The sequence below is a fragment of the Xenopus tropicalis genome, chromosome 6, assembly GCF_000004195.4.
Source record: "Xenopus tropicalis strain Nigerian chromosome 6, UCB_Xtro_10.0, whole genome shotgun sequence".
NCBI lineage: Eukaryota > Metazoa > Chordata > Amphibia > Anura > Pipidae > Xenopus > Xenopus tropicalis.
Window position 1 is genome coordinate 49,125,993 of NC_030682.2, and position 17,574 is coordinate 49,143,566.

Here is a 17,574-nt window from a genome sequence, read left to right on the forward strand (position 1 = left end):
ACAGTATTAGGGCGGGCAGGTAGGCAGGCAGGCCTCCGCTTTAATACACCTATTGTGCAATAGAAATAACATCAGTCCTAAAGGCCTTAGAATGTGCTGCTACTATTGATGTCAATAGAGAATTTGCAAATGGATAAAGTAGTGCTTTTAGCATCTAGCAATCTATACTAAATACATACGAGCTGAACTCAAATTTCTTATATTGTTACTAACAATGTTTAACCATGTGAATAAATATTATTTATATAAAATAAATTAACGGCAGTTGTAATATATATAAATTCTATTTGTTCAGTTTCTTTAGGAAAGCAGGGTTTTTGTCTAAAATCAGAAAGTCCCATTGCAAAAGAAAACTGTCCTCATTTTGGTTAATTCGTAAAGGACCAGGACATTTGCTTCAGAGCATAAAGGGCAGGCATAGCAGATCATAGGCAACGTCATTAGATTGCAATGGTTCATGTAAAGATTAACAGAGGTTAAATGACTTCATGGCTCTCTATAGAACTATACAATTACATTCTTTTTAATATGAAATATGACATTTGTAGGTGCAGTTTGGGCGGATACAAACTTCAAATTAAAATAAAACCACTTTAAAGTATTACGGGTCCATTAAGTTCTGTTAATGTAATTAGATTTAGTATTGTTTTAATGGAACCCTATTCATTTTTAGTGTGCACTTTACCAAGGGAAAGAAAAAAGCTATAAATCTGATATGGCTTTAAAGGGGGTGTCTACCCAAAGAACAGGGTTTCTGCATGAGACAAAAAATTAAATTCCAGTTGCGGTTTAAAGTGGAATCTGTCCGTTTCTTAATGTTCCCTTTACTGTCATTCCATTGAAACAAGGTGGTAATACCATTACATTCATGCTCATCTCTCCTCTAGCCAAGACTCCAGTTCCCACAATGCACTGCATGCTCTGTGATTAACAGACCTGTGAAGATAGAGCGTACCAGAAACATGCAAAGCACTGTATAAATTGATGTCTTGGCTGATTAAAAGCTGATTCTTTGGGTTGACTTTCCCTTTTATTGCCAAGATCTTGTAAACTAGCCATCCACTGTAAATAAGTTTATTAATTAAGTAAAAGACAACAACATTTTTTAGAAATTAAATTAGTAATTAAGGGCTAACTGAATGTGACCATAGCATTCAAAAGTTCAAGCGCAAGCAGCACAGTGTGCTGCTCAACCACAGCTACAAATCTCTGCCAAGCCGTTCAATCTCATCCAGAACAAAGTCCATGTCTTCCCGGCTCACTTGGGGGCTGATAACAATATGGCGGAAGAAGTTAACCTTATCACGGTGTGGCTGATAGCCGACCATCATGCTACCCTTCTTCATCATTCTCTCCTTGATTGTAGGAGCCACCTGCAGGTTAGATGTAAAGAAGGACAAAAATAAGTGGGGATAATCCAATTTATTTGACTTGGATGGGCAAGATAGTCTTTGGGCAGTGATTTGCCTAACAAATAATATGGACATAATTTAAAGGAGAAGGAAAGTTACAATCACTGGAGTGATCACTGGTTTGCCCAGGGGCCGGTGCAGTTTTCTCCTAACAGGAGCACCAACCTGGGGTATAAGGTGAGTACAATCACTGGGTGGTGCCTAAGATTTGGCACCCCCTAGTGATTTAGCCTTTCCCTCTCCTTTGTCTGTGTCAAATTAACTATGTAACAATGTATGGGAATTTGAGAGTTGCAGTACAACAACATTTGGGTGGAGCAACCCTTTCGTTTTACCTTTTTAAAATTGGTTCCTTTTTCTCTGTAATAATAAAACGGTACTTTCTACTTGATCCTAACTAAGATATAATTAATCCTTTTTGGAGGCAAAACTATCCTATTGGGTTTAATTACTGCTTAAATATTTTTTGTAGCAGACTTAAGGTAGGAGATGCAAGTTACAGAAAGATCCCTTATCCAGAAACCCCAGGTCCCAAGCATTCTGGATAATGGGTCCCATACCCGTACAGAATAATTTGTCATTTCCCAATGAATGTATAGAGAAAAAAGTGCATATAAATGGTGCTTATAAATAAGGCATACTTCCCATAAGGCAGCAAAGTACTTTATACAACAACCATTACAAAACCTGAATAACATGCCTTGATTCTCATTCTGTCTGACATAATAATCGATCAGAAACTGAACAGCGGTACTTCTGTTCAGATAGTCATATGGGACATTACATACATAAAACATAAAATAGAGACAAAGAAAAGCAAGATGCACGCAGGAGTTGTCTCTGGGTTGATTCTCTCAGCAGAGGCCCCTGCAGGCTATTGATAATTATTAGTTGAGCAGAAATACCTTGCCGCTAATAATTCAAAGCCGGTGGAACTAGAGCAGGCATGCCTGAGGTCCTGCTGCTGACTCTACTTACTGGAATCCTCTCCTCCGGTTACATTGCAGGTTATAGAAAATATTCCAAAAACTGCAATAATGTACAGTATAAGTATAGTGGAAATGCTATATGTTATCAGTTTTGGATATGTTGCCTAGCAGCTGGGAATAGAAACAGGCACATAAGGAGCATATTGTATTGACATGGCAGGGTGTTTTACAGAGAAAACATTCACATGCACCTTTGCCCAGAATAAACAGAATCTCACGAGGTTCCATTTCTAAGCAAATAGGCTTTCTGCCTAACTCCTTATCCTCTAAACCTTATCTAGTACATGTGGAATTACCTAAATAAGAGAGGAAACTTGCAGCAAGGGGTATTTGTATATGTTCTTTGTATTTAACTTCTGGACGGGTCTCATGAAGGAGAGAGTTCCCCAGACCATGTGGCCACGTGACACACTGAGATATGAGAACATTGTTATTTCCCATGCTACAAGGTTGAGAAAAATCCCTTCACCATTTCCAAATAATTCACAAATGTATTCTTATAATAATGTGTCTGGCCTAAAAAAAGAGAATAGTTTCCAGCTGCTCATAAGCAATCAGTGCTGGGAAATTCAGCAACGTGGGGGGGAATGCTGGGCCGAGAGGAGTCCATTTTTTGAAAATGCCATGGTGCAGCAAATCACTATCCCTCTGGCCAAGGGTGGTGCCTCTTTTATAAAAACTGTGCCACCCTGCCATGTTTGATCGGGTTTCCAGAAAGTACATGGTGCTGTTTTATTATTACAGAGAAAAAGGAAATATGTTTTACAGTTTTAAATTAAAATGAAGTCCGTGGGAGATGGAGGTCCCTTAATTCTAGCCTTCTGGATAACAGGTTCCAGATAATAGATCCCATATCTGCACACAGAGGAGCGTAGGCAAGCGGATCGGCGTCTCTCAGCCTGGCCAAAAAACACAGGGCTGAGAGAAGCAAATATACTCACCGTGACCTCACCCTAACAGTTTGTGTTGAAAGTGTCATATGGAATCTTAGCTACAGTTTGCATCAATTTGAAAGTGGTAAAATAACTTCAAATATTTCATTTTTTAAAATAAAAATAATTGGAAATATATATGTCATGTTAAAACATATAAGTGAGATAAGTATTTCATGTTAGGTGTATTTTATAATTCAGTGCATACAATGTGAGAGTGACACAGAGGGGCACATTTACTTACTCACGAACGGGCCGAATGCGTGCGTTTTTTTCGTAATGATCGGTATTTGGCTATTTTTCAGAAAATTGTCGCGACTTTTTCGTTGCCATTCCGAATGTTGCGCAAAATCTGGGGATTTTTTCGTAGCGTTACTACTTGTGCGAAAAGTCGCGACTTTTTCGTAGCCTTCGCGCCGAGTATGAAAGATTCGGATTCATTGAAGCTTCAGTATGGTGACTTTTCTTGGGCCAGGTTGGAGCTGCAGGGTGCCATTGAGTCCTATGGGAGGCTTCCAAAATCATGCTAAGTCTGAAAGTTTCGCCCGCCGCTTACGAGCGCTCAATACGAAAAAGTCGAGCGCATCGTACTGGCTACGAAAAACTCACGTTTTTTCGCGCAAATCGTATTGGTAACAAAAAAGTCGCGACAATTTCCGAAAAGTCGTAAAGGCGCCGAAAAAATCGCAAAAAATACGAAAAAGTCGCAAAATGTTCGTTTTCCAATCGGAATTTTTCCAATTCGGATTCGGAGGTTAGTAAATGTGCCCCAGAGTGTTATATACCCAGCTCTCCCTATAAGCAATGCTCTATAAGCAGCTAAAATGCATTTCTCCCACTCATGTACGTTTCCTCTCTATGATCAGCTTTCCATGTGAGTTTCATAATACCAAAGTCCTGATCCATATGACGCATAGAAGAACATTGCCCAATGTGTCTTATCTAAACAAAACTGTACTGCCAGACAGAGAGCAAGAAAGGATAAACGTGTAAAGGAAACAAAGTCTGAGCAAGTTATGTATAAACAACAGCGATCTGAACTATCTGTCACCAGTTCACTGCACAGCTGAAATATTATTCTTCATAATTCGATAAAACAAGGCTCAAGGAGTTCATAAGGATATTTCTTTTAAAGGGGTATGTCATCCTTAAACAAAACTGCAGTTCCACATCAATGTGAAGCACTGGGGAGCATTTAAAGATCCTGCTGAATGCCCCATAGAGAAGCATCCATGGCTGCTCTCAGACTTGAGTTAGAGAATAGACTGTTGTGTGTGACAGAGCAGTGCCATTTCTGGCCTCAGTGCCTGCCTGGAACACTCACTATGGGAGCATGGCAGATTCACTAGGAAGCCGAGCAGCAGATTTTAAAGAGATGGGAGCATACCAAATGTAATTCTAGATGAATTTTGTGGTTACAGCCTCATTGTAATGGTTTAAAATTTAGTGGAGAGCACAACTTTCCCTTTGCTGCACTGTGGCTGACAATTAGGCCCCTTGCTCTGCTTTTACATAAAGGCATAAAGGGTAGTGCTGGATTCATGATATTACACTGGAATCAAACAGGGGGAAAATACATAGTTGTTCTGTTCTAGGAAAGTTTGATTAATGCATCCACTCCAAATGCAGAAACAAAGAATATTTAGTCTGATTAACACATATTATATGTAGTGTAACGCTGGGACAAACTTTGAATGTGTCCAAGGCAGGACGCCGACTGCCATGCCACTCTGCCAGGGCCACTTTACTAAACGGGCAAAAGGGGCATCGGCCCAGGGCCCAGTGGGTTGGGGGACCCACTGTGCCATTATTTATTTATTAATTTTCCCTCCGTCGCTCAAAGCCCTACTCCCCATGCCACTACTGCTGCCCTCTAGACACTTAGGGGCAGATTTATTATGCTGAGTAAAAAACGGCAACAAAATTTGCCACAGATTGGCAGGCTTCACCATGTAAAAATGGTGTAATTTTTTACATGTTCTTATGTAAAATAACGGTGCAAAATCTGGTGTTTGGACAGCAAACTTCTACATTTTTTTTACACAGCTTTTTACACCGTTTTTTTTTTTACTGAATTTTATTTTACACAGCATAATAAATAGGCCCCTTACTCTTCTGTTCGAGGAAAATCCACGATGGTTGTGTGTTCCAGTGTGGAATGCACAGCCATCTTGAATTTTTTCACAACCGAAATGGAAGGCACAGGGAGGGAATTGAGCCTTGCATATTGTACTGAAACTGGAGCGGTCCTGGTTGTGGCATAGTAAAACATATTACGGGAGAGGCAGAGTAAAACTGACATCCTTCTCTACCCGAGGCTAAGCTACTGCTGCTATTGCTCCTTAAAAGATGAAATTCTCTCTTCTCCATTCTCCTTTGAATCCTTGAATTCAAACAGCTGAGATGTAATCGCTTTGACTTTTCATTAAGTCAGCTTGTGCACAACAGTGTATGTGTTACATTCGTTCAAAAACAATTAAGGTATGTGATATTTCTTAAAGGAACAGTAACACCAAAAAATAAAAGTGTATAAAAATAATTAATATATTATGTACTATTACCCTGCACTGGTAAAAGTTGTGTGTTTGCTTCATAAACACTACTACAGCTTATATAAATACCCTGCTGTGTAGCCATGGGGGCAGCCATTTAAATTGAAAAAAGGAGAAAAGGCACAGGTTACTAAGCAGATAACAGATAAGTAGCAGATTCCCATTGTATTCTACACAGTTTATCTGTTATCTTCTTATGTAACCTGTGCCTTTTCTCCTTTTTTCAATTTAAATGGCTGCCCCCATGGCTACACAACAGCTATTTCTATTAACTACAGTAGTCTTTCTGAAGCAAACACACAACTTTTACCAGTGCAGGGCAACAGTACATTATATTTTAATTATTTTAAAACATTTTTATTTTTCAATGTTACTGTTCCTTTAAGATGTTAATGACATTGCTAGTGTCAGCAGAAAAGTGACAGGTTTTCTTTAAGCTAACCACAAAGGCAGAGAGAGTGCGCCAAGCAGCATGGGAGCACAAGGAAAAAAGAAAACTTTGCTACTAGTATTCTGCTTGTAACCCAGCACACACAAACCTATCTGACCTATCTATACACTCACATAAATAAACTATATATACTGACATCAATACTAACTGTAGATTTTAGTATCACAATAGCCTTAGTGATCTTACTTGCTTGTCTGGGATTAATGGAGTACTCATTGGGCATTTCTACAGTGATTATACTGGCATAGCTGGTGTTAATATGCTGATTATCCAATTTCTGTAGTAACTATACTGCAAGTATAGGGTTAAAATCCATCTTACTTAGGGATTATATTAGCACACCTGGGGTTAATATGCTAATTAGCCATTTTCTGTAGTTATAATACTAGCACAGCATGGTTTTACATTTTTTGACACACTGCCCACAGCTGGATTAAAGGGGCCCAATAGTTGGATTTTTGGCCAAGCCCCACCAAGGCCTTAAGACGGCCCTGCATTCAGCATTCATTGCATCTCCCTCCTATTCCCAGACCCCCCTACATAAAACATTTTCCCAATACCCCATGCTACCCACTGTGCTGGTATCTGCTCTACATCAACAACAAGCAGGGGTGTGAGGGAAGGTGCAGGAGCAATAAGAAGGTAAAGAAGGGCCAGAACTCAGGGTTGGCACGCAGATGAGGTATTTGCCTGTTCCCCCAACCCTACACATCATTGCACACTAGGCATTTGCCTCTTATGCTCACCCTTAGTCCTGGCCTTGATTAGATGGGATTCTTACTGGAGCACTATTTTGTATTTAATACGTCTCTCTCTCTCTCTCTCTCTCTCTCTATATATACACACACACGGACAGATATAGGATGCCTACTTTATAGAGCTAGAGCAGGGGTGCATAAGAGAGTTTTAGGGAAGGTTTATATTGCCTATGTCAGGATTTAATGTGTTCTTCAAAATTCCCTTATATCATGACACATAGCAGCTTTTATGTGCTGTTTGCCACATGACTATTGCTCACACTCATACATGTAACATGGCTATTGAAAGGTACGTGACTAAGGGCTCTCACTCAGCAGGGATTTATGACTAAACATTCTTTTGCATTTTAATCATCATCACAGTAAAAAGCAGAGCACATTTACTTTTTGTAATTCTTTCAGGCTTGTATTCCCAGCACAACTTATCTCACGCCCTCCTTAGTTAGCCTCTTAGGGCTCTGGCACACGAGGAGATTTGTTGCCGGCGATTTTTAAGAGTGATTTGGCGACAAGACGAACGACAAGACGCCAATGCTAAACCAATGGAAATTGCCAGCGTCAAAACATACGAGGCTACTTCAAATCGCCTGCTGTTTCAAATCGCACACAGACCCTTTTCTGAGAGACTTGAGTAAACATGTGGGAGGGGTAACTGTTGAGTGTACCATGGGTAGCAGATTGCCTGGAGCTCAACTCGCATGAAAAAATGCTGGCGACAAATCTCCTCGTGTGCCAGAGCCCTTAAAGAAACAGTAATAATTAAAAACCGCAATCTAAAAGCTTATCCCTACAGTATATGTTATAAAAGGCACTAATTTTGCCCAGGCAATTAGGCAGCCATTTGATAAAGAAACTGGAATATGAATAGAGGAGGGCCTTAGTAATAAAAGGTATTAATAACAATAAACTGGTGGCCTCTTAAAGCAATAGTTTTTTTTGCTTAAACTATAGCAAATAAAACTTAATGGGGTAGTTCACCTTTAAGTTAACTTTTAGTATGTTATAGAATGGCCAATGGCAACTTTTCAATTAGTCTTCATTATTTATCATTTTTGAATTATTTGCCTTCTACTTCTAACTCTTCCCAGCTTTTAAATAGGGGTCACTGACCCCGGCAGCCTAAAAGCTATTGCTTTGGGAGGCTACAATTTTATTGTTACTTTTTATTACTAATTTTTCCATTGATGTCCTCTCCTATTCATATATCAGTCTCTCATTCAAATTACTCCCTGGTTGCTAAGATAATTTGGACTCTAGCAACCAAGTAGCTGCTGAAACGCCAAACTGAAGAGCTGCTGAAAAAAAAATGAAATAATTAAAAAACTATAAATAATAAAAAAAATTAAGCCTAATTGCAACTTGTCTTACAATATTATTCTCTAAATCACACTAAAAGTTAACTCAAAGGTGAACAACCCCTTTAAAGAATGTAAGAAGTTGCTTCCTTTATAGTCATCTCTCCTCCAGCTAAATCTTAAATAGTTAGCTGACCTGAGATGAAGAAGAATAAAAGAAATGTGCAGGGAGTTTGGAAAACTAAAGACTTGGCTGCTCTGAGAGTTAATCTTTGTTACATGGTTTCTGTAGTCAGGCAAGCAAGAAAAGGTTATAGCACAGCCCGGGGCAAATATTGCTTTTAATAACAATGACATTTAGAAATAACTTTAAAATCATTAGAAATATTTAATGTATATAAAATTTACATTACATTTTATTTCTTTATACAAAGGAAAAGTGTTTTCATTTTTAATTCTTTGGATAGACAGCCACTTTTTTGCAGTTAATTAAAGTAAAGGTGTAATACCATGTTAGTCAAAATGTTATAGTTTAACCTATTTTAGTTAAAAAGTAATACAAGTAATATAAAGGTGAATATTGCTATCTATTACAGTTTGCTTTTATTATGCAGATCATTTTTACAAGAAAGTTCAGTCTTGCTTACAGGATAGATTTTGGACACCCTCATATTTGGGCCTCACACAAAATAGTTGTGGCACTAAATATAAAAATGCCAGATGACAGGGAGACTTAGAATAAGTGACATGTGGCACAGGAAGTGGTACTAAAAGCAACCCTGCACTGGTTTGGGCTCTACTTGCCCTTTTATTTGGAAAAACAAGTTTTTTGTTATTAAAAAGCCATTTGACATTTTTAATTATACACTAACTATAACTATAATATATAATAATGTTATTTAGCAGAGTAGAGCAGAAACTAAAGAGTTCCAGGACTTGCAGCCTCCAATAGCGGCAAGTTACAAGCTTGCAGCTGTGGAATGTACCATGGGCAAAGGTCAGTGACATGTTCAAATACAGCTATTACTTTCTAACTTTGAACATTTGCTGAAAAAGACTTTAATGGCTTATTGTTTACTTCACTCTAAGTATAAATGGTGCCATGTGAAAGATATGAAGATAACAAGCCGTTAAATGCTATTTACACAGCTTTGGTTTCGGTTTCACAGGCCATACAGGCAGGTTAATTGGCTCCTGATGAAACTGACCCTAGTGTCCACTGGGGCAAAGACTGATGTGAACAATGTATAATTTCTGTAAAGTACTGCATATTTTTGCAATATGAATACAAATATACCCCCCAACTGTCCCGCTTTGAGCGGGACAGTCCCGCTTTCTATAGCGCATCCCGCTGTCCCTGAATGTCCCGCATTTTCGCAATAGATTACGGAAATGCGGGACATTCATAGAAGGATCCGTGACAGCGGGATGAGCGCTCCGACTCCTTGCGCTGCTTCTCTTCTTATGCTGCTCCTTCTCCGGCGGTCCCAGGCCCTTTTATAAGGTTGCGCCCGTGCGTAATGACGTCACACGTACGCACGGGCGCAACCTTATAAAAGGACCTGGGACCGTCGGAGAAGGAGCCACAGGAGAGAAGCAGCGCAAGGAGTCGGAGCGTGTATGGGGTCTCTGTGTATGGGGGGGGTGCTCTGTGTATGGGGGGCCTCTGTGTATGGGGGGTGCTCTGTGTATGGGGGCCTCTGTGTATGGGGGGGGCCTCTGTGTATGGGGGGTGCTCTGTGTATGGGGGGTGCTCTGTGTATGGGGGGTCTCTGTGTATGGGGGGTCTCTGTGTATGGGGGGTCTCTGTGTATGGGGGGTGCTCTGTGTATGGGGGGGTGTTCTGTGTATGGGGGGGTGCTCTTTGTATGGGGGGGGGCTCTGTGTATGGGTGGGGCTCTGTGTATGGGGGGGCACTGTGTATGGGGGGTTCTGTGTATGAAGGGCACTGTGTATGGGGGGAACTGTGTATAAAGGGTACTGTGTATGGGGGGCGCACTGTGTATAAAGGGTACTGTGTATGGGGGGGCACTGTGTATAAAGGGTACTGTGTATGGGGGGCACTGTGTATGAAGGGTACTGTGTATGGGGGGGCACTGTGTATAAAGGGTACTGTGTATGGGGGGCACGCTGTATGGGGAGCACTGTGTATAAAGGGTACTGTGTATGGGGGGCACTGTGTATGGGGGGCACAGTGTATGGGGGGCACTGTGTATAAAGGGTACTGTGTATGGGGGGCTCTGTGTATAAAGGGTACTTTGTATGGGGGCACACTGTATGGGGGGCACTGTGTATAAAGGGTACTGTGTATGGGGGCACTGTGTATAAAGGGTACTGTGTATGGGGGCACTGTGTATGGGGGGCTCTGTGTATGAGTCTCCCCTGTGTGGGGGGGCAAAACTGGTAGATAGTTAGAACTCACTTATAACTGACTGCCTTCTCTCTATATTTGTATTTTAATGTAGGAGTTGCTATATTGTTTTCCTTAGGTAGTACAGTATGAGGGTATAGCACATTTGCATCTGATCCCGCCATTTCAACTATATAAAAGGTGTATTTTTAGAAAACAATGGGGTGTGTTAATTGGGGCGTGGTCACAAAAGTGGGCGTGGCCAAAAATTGCCTTTTTGTCCCTCTTTTCGGTTTTCGAATGTTGGGAGGTATGATACAAATAATATATTTTATAGTGCACTTGTACATGTTATGTTGTAACTTATATATGTTATAAATTTACTATTATGAGCGATGAATGGCAGAGACGGGTGTTTGTTTATATTACAATGTTTTCCAGCCAGTGGGCAGGGCAGCTAAAATGGCAGTGCTCCAAGGGCCTAAAGGCTGTGACATACATGGATTTTTTATAGAGGCCTCAAAATGCTACTGCTCACCTCAACTAACTCCCCAATTACATGGCCTAGTTTTGGGGGCCCATTTACTTACTCACAAACCGGCCGAATGCGTCCGATTGCGTTTTTTTCGTAATGATCGGTTTTTGGCGATTTTTTCGGAAAATTATCGCGACTTTTTCGTTGCCATCCGAATGTTGTGCAAAATCTGGCGATTTTTTCGTAGCGTTAAAACTTGCGCGAAAAGTCGCGCCTTTTTCGTAGCCATTCCGAAAGTTGCGCAAAATGTTGCGATTTTTTCGTAGCGTTCGGATTCATTCAAGCTTCAGTATGGTGACTTTTCTTGGGCCAGGTTGGAGCTGCAGGGTGCCATTGAGCCCTATGGGAGACTTTCCTTGGGCCGGGTTGGAGCTGCAGAGTGCCATTGAGCCCTATGGGAGACTTTCCTTGGGCCAGGTTGGAGCTGCAGGGTGCCATTGAGTCCTATGGGAGACTTTCCTTGGGCCAGGTTGGAGCTGCAGGGTGCCATTGAGTCCTATGGGAGGCTTCCAAAATCATGCCAAGTCTGAAAGTTTCGGCCGCTGCTTACGAGCGCTCAATATGAAAAAGTCGCGACAAGATACGAGCGAATCGTAATGGCTATGAAAAACTCACGTTTTTTCGCGAAAATCGTATTGGTAACGAAAAAGTCGCGACAATTTCTGAAAAGTCGTAAAGGCGCCGAAAAAATCACAAAAAATACGAAAAAGTCGCAAAATGTTCGTTTTCCAATCGGAATTTTTCCAATTCGGGTTCAAATTCGTGTCTTAGTAAATCAGCCCCTTAGTGTCATAATGAGTTTTTAAAAAAGTGAAGTGATCAGGAGCAAGTTAGCAGTTATCAAAATAGCAAAGCTCTAAGCATGCACTGACCACCAGCTCTGATAGGTAAGGGCTTAAAAGTTAAAGTTGTTGGATTTCATTTAGTAGATGGGCTGCTCTAAATGTAAAAAAATAGTTCAGTGCTGAACTTTCCCAAGTATCAGATTTTTTCTAGTGTCCTGTGAATCTGCAAACAATAAAGTACTTGGACTAAACCGTTTATTCAACATGTGTTAAGATGTAACGTAAAAATGACATTTGTTATATTTTGTTATAAAATTATTTGCAGATTTAGGACACTTGCACAGTTTTTTGTCTTATGTTAATTAAAAACAAATGCCCCCACTTGCTGCCAGCGGGGACAATGGAAATACCAAACGTTTGCACATTAGACATGTCTAGTCCTTTTGGCTTGAGTACTCTACATAAAGTCTGCACATGGTTTATGTGTGGCTACAGCAAGCAGAGCTCCTTTTAAATGATGTACTGCAGCACTGTCAACTTTTTTAATGCATAGGCTGAGCTAGGATCTAGATAATATTTGAAGGTCATATTATATAAAAAATGGCATACAAAAAGTCTGAGGAGTGTTCTTACAGATAGGGGCATTATAGAAATTCAGTAGAATACCATATTCAGCCATTGTTTATGTACTCTTAATGTAATTTAGGATATGTTACTGTACATTGTTCTTGGTTCAGTTGGTTTACACTTTTTAATAAAGCAAAGCCCTGCAGTTGCCCCCGCTGGCCAAGTCCCCCGCACCCCTTAGGGGCCCCCGCTGTTCCCCCCTAACAACCCTCAGGGGCCCCCTCTGAGCCTCCCTTACAGCCTTAGGGCAAGGTTACACTGGGTAGATTGTTGGTCTGCGCTTATCTGCAAGATGACAATCTGCCCCTACACCTAAAAAAACTTCTCATTGTCCTTGCACCTGGAATCACTGAATCTGCCCGGCTGCAGGCGCATGGAGCCAATATTCACCAACAAACGTCTCATGTCTCATGTTTTTTTAAGTGTAGGGGCAGATTGTCAGCCTGTGTTTATCCCATTGTGAACTTCCTCTTAAGCCTTATGTGTTAAATGACCTGCTTATGGCATCAGGCAGGGGGGATGGTGCATTACTTCTACTGATGGACCAGTCAGCTACTACATGAAATCCTAATTAAGGGGTTCAGGATCAACTGTGCTACTTGTTTTTATGTCATTATGTATAAAGTATTGTATGACACTGTTTATTTGTCTGCTACTCTACTTACAGCTGATACAAAATGCTTCCACCAGGCTGTAAATTAACAGTCCTATTACACATACTATTACACACTTATTCCATGACAGTGATTCCAAACGGGGGGGGGGGGGCAGGCTATCTTAAGGAGCTTTGAGAAATGACAGGGGGCCTCAGTCTGAAGGCTATTTAGGATAAGATATATGGAAAAATCTCTACTTCCTCTCCTAGATAATCTTGTACTCTCAGCTTGAAGGTCAATAAGGGTGATTGGCAGGCTTGAACTGAAAAAGTTCTTTGTAGATTATCACATTGATTACATGATTGATCTGGAAACAGTTTTTCACCAGCAAAAGCCAAGCTAAAGTATTTAAAGCGTGTTTTATATAACCCTGTTAACTCTAATATCAGGAACAAGGGGTTTAAAACTGGGAACACAAGGGTACTAGGAGTTGGCCTAGAGGTTAAGTGATCAGCCTTTGATCTGGGATATTGTGTTGAAGACCTTGGTTTTATTCCCTGTGGCAACTCCTTGTGACCCTGGAAAGTCACTTGATCTCTTGGTCCCCAAGCATACTTAGTGTGCCTATAATGGCAGCCTTGAGTTCTGTAAAGTGCTTTGAGTCCCACGGGACCTGTACTCTATGTATGCATGTATGCATACATATGTATGCATACTTTTGAAGTTGCATTGGTGTATCACTTGTGCATACCAGCAGGCACAAAATGTTGTGCAATCAGTGATGCTGGAGTTCTGCTGTATTGTGGGTATAAAAGAGAGAAAATATATGGCAAATATCACTCACTTCTGCCAACTATTAGTAAACAGGGCAAACGGAATGATTTGGGTGAGCAGTGTAGGATTTTGTTTAATGTATTAAATAGTTAAAGTTCTCTGGCACAGCTGAAAGCACAGGAGTTATCCCCAGTATTTACGTATGTTGCTGGAAAGAAATCTACATCTGCGAAAGTAATTTTGGACTGTATTTCTGCATTGTTTCAGGTGTGTGCCTTGTGTATCCTTATTTGAACCCTCAAATGAATACAATTAACTATATTTTGTTGTATCGCAAAGGGGGGGGGGAGTAGGCTGAAGAGAAATATATATATATATATATATACATACACACACATATATATACAGTACATACAGATATATATATATATATATTTCACTTCATCGTATTCCCCCCACCCTCTAGCACACCCATGTACATACTAGCAGGCTAAAATTCTAAAACTAATAAACACAGTTAGAAATAGAAAAAATACTGGTATAGTAGATAGATCAATGATTCTTTGATTCTATCCCACATATGTAATAAACAGCACTAAGTTTGCCCAGGAGCAGTAACCCATAGCAACCAATAAGAAGTTTGCTTTTAAACAGGTGACCAGTATATGTCACGCCTTGATTGATTGCTATGGGTTACTGCACCTGGGTAAACTTCTATGCCTTGTATTACATAACTCCATGAATACCATTATCAACAGTTGCTCATGAAACAATATACTTTGCTATATGTGCAATATACTCAATATACTCACTTCCCTTCCCAAGATTTTATAGCTCCTATCCAGAGAATAAATCTGTATTATATAAGCATTTATTCAGAATGCCTCTGAGACTAGAACTGACAATACATAGGCTGACATTGGCTGCTGACTGATATTGATCAGGAAGGCTTAAATATCTGATAGGGTGCAAAATTAACTGAGCTATGGATATCGAACATACATTTAATATGAATGGATATATCTGAAACAGTAGGATATAAGCATGATAAGCAAGATGAGCAAGAGGATCAAATGATCATCTTTCAATGGGGTCCTTAGATGTAACACAGTGCTATCATATTCATTAACACTGTAAGAAAGCTTTTGATGATGAATCATTAGTAATAACTAATGCACCACACCTTCTGCCACTTTATAGTTTTGCATTCGGACTGCACTCCTTACATAAGCCTTTTGGTTAAAATTTACTTACTAACATTAACCTTTTGGTTAAAATTTAAGATGAAAAGTAATGCTTTTTTATTGTCATGCCTGAATTAAATATATGAATTATTTGAAATATTTTCTTCAATCCTAGTGCTCAGATGGGGACATTTAGTTAAAATGGATATAAAAAGTTACGTACTTTATATTCCACATAGTATTATTTTTGGCAGAATTACCCCACCTCGGTGTCGGGAAATGAAGGCTTTCCTGCCAACATAATGCACTTACTGCTTTCAAAATAATGTTTCCTTTGTAGGAAATGCATTTCCAGTGTGGATCATATTTCACACTGGACACTTGGCTGGAGTGTGCTCTAAGGATATCCAAAGTAGGGCCAAAAATATAATTGCTTTTGTTTTAACTCTACATGATAAAGTTTAGCTGCAAAGCTCATATTATTTGCAGGTTCATTGCATTTTCCTGTGGAACCCCAGTTCCATAATGACTTCTCTCAGTGTATCTTAAGAAAGATGACCAATCTAAATCAAAACAAGTAATAAATTAAGAAACATACTGCAAATGCATAGATGCTGCTCACAATTTAAATTTCCAACCAAACAGTAGATCTACCTCTGCTTGTGTGTCATATTAAAAGAATGGATTTACCTAATAAACCTCTGCTAGACCAACCAGCAAACAGATTCAGGTCAACATTTTTTCTGGAACTGCAGGGGTCATTCCACCTAACTATCCAGACATTTGGCTGATACTCCAGCTGGACAATTAGATATTCTGTGAATGTGCACATCTGCAATTGATCCTACAAGGCTACAGAATTTACTTGCATTGTATAAGGGCTAAACTACATAGGAGAACGTTGACTATAGGGCAGATGGGCTTTGTTGTGACCTGTGTCTGCCATATTTATTGGGGAAAAGCCGTTCTCTCCGTTTTGGAGACCTGTTGCAATTTTTGTAGATTGCACCCATTTTTCTCACTTTGCACACTGCCCTGAACTTTATAAATGACCATCTTTGTATGTTAGAAACCAGTAGGAAAATTTATTAAGCATCTGAAACAGGGCAGCACCACAAATTCACATTCAGATATGCATGTTTTGCATTTAAGATATAAGTTGCACTTGAATGATAATATATAGAGCCCTGCAGCTATGAATGTTGCCATATGTTAAGTAAAGTCATGGCATCATTGTGTTAATATAAAGGAAAGGCAGAGGTGAGGAAATTTCTTGCTTACAAAATAGAGAGAAATAGAGAGAGAGAGGAAGAGAGAGCAAGAGAGAAAGATAAAGAATATTTTTGTTACTTTATTCTATACATTAACTTAAAAGGGCAAAATACAATAGTCCTTCTATTGGGCTCAAATAGACCTTCTGTAGGAAACGCACTTCCTGTTGTTTTTAATAAATGTATTTGTATTGTATGCAATGTTTTATATGTATTTATTTTCCTATGTGTTTATATGGTGTATTAATGGGTTTAGTAGAGCAAATAAACCAATAATGCATTTTGCTCTTCTAGCTTCCTTGGTTCTTGATATCAGCTGTGCAAGAAGAAGATACTTATTCAGATATTCCTCTGTATAATGAGTTCCTACTTTAAAGCCTATTTGCAGGCAGCAGTCTGGGAGGAGATAGGAAATGATGTAAGGCTGATGCCACACGTGGCGTTTTTACGCGGCGTTTTTTCTCAGCCTAAAAACGCTGCACAAGCCACACATGGCGTTTTTCAGCCTAGTACTGGTGATGTAAGCAAATCCTGTTGCCATGGTGCTAATAGTGTGAAATAGCAAAAAACGCTGCGTATTTCTGCTAGGTCTGGCAGCTGCATTTGCGTATACATAGGAATAGCTTGCTTTGCAAGTACTGGCGTATTTCAGCCTACGCTTGAAAAATCCGTGCTAAGGCGTTTTCTAGCGTATTTACGCTTTGTGTGGTTTGCTTTGCGTCTTTTCAAGTTATTTCTATGGATGATGATATCAGGCGTTTTTCAGCCGCTGAGAGAATGAGAAAATACGCAGCGTAAAAACGCCACGTGTGGCATCAGCCTAAGAACTATTTCATAGGTATTAAATGCAAGTTGGTCACTCACAGAAGAATGGCAAAGGAGCGGGGATCCAAGGGGGCAGCTGTTGTAGGAGTGAGGATTTTGGAGGATTCAGAACTATTTAAGGGCATGTTGGGGAAGAAACTGGGCAAGGAAGATGTGAAGCAATGAGAATTACACATTTGTAATTGTTGATACATTTGTTATAACTTTCCCAGCCTCAGCTGGTAAATTACTAACTAGC

General features: G+C 39.9%; 1 protein-coding gene across 3 annotated transcripts in view; it reads right to left on the minus strand.

The window, feature by feature from the left end:
• Nucleotides 1–17,574, minus strand: part of gadl1 (glutamate decarboxylase like 1) — a 119,492-nt gene continuing 101,918 nt past the window's right edge. For 2 of the 3 annotated variants that reach the window (XM_031903417.1, XM_012964839.3), the window contains exon 15: nt 1–1,373. In XM_031903417.1, the coding sequence (XP_031759277.1) occupies nt 1,200–1,373 (174 nt within the window). In that variant the 3' untranslated portion in view covers nt 1–1,199. 3 annotated transcript variants of the gene reach the window in all.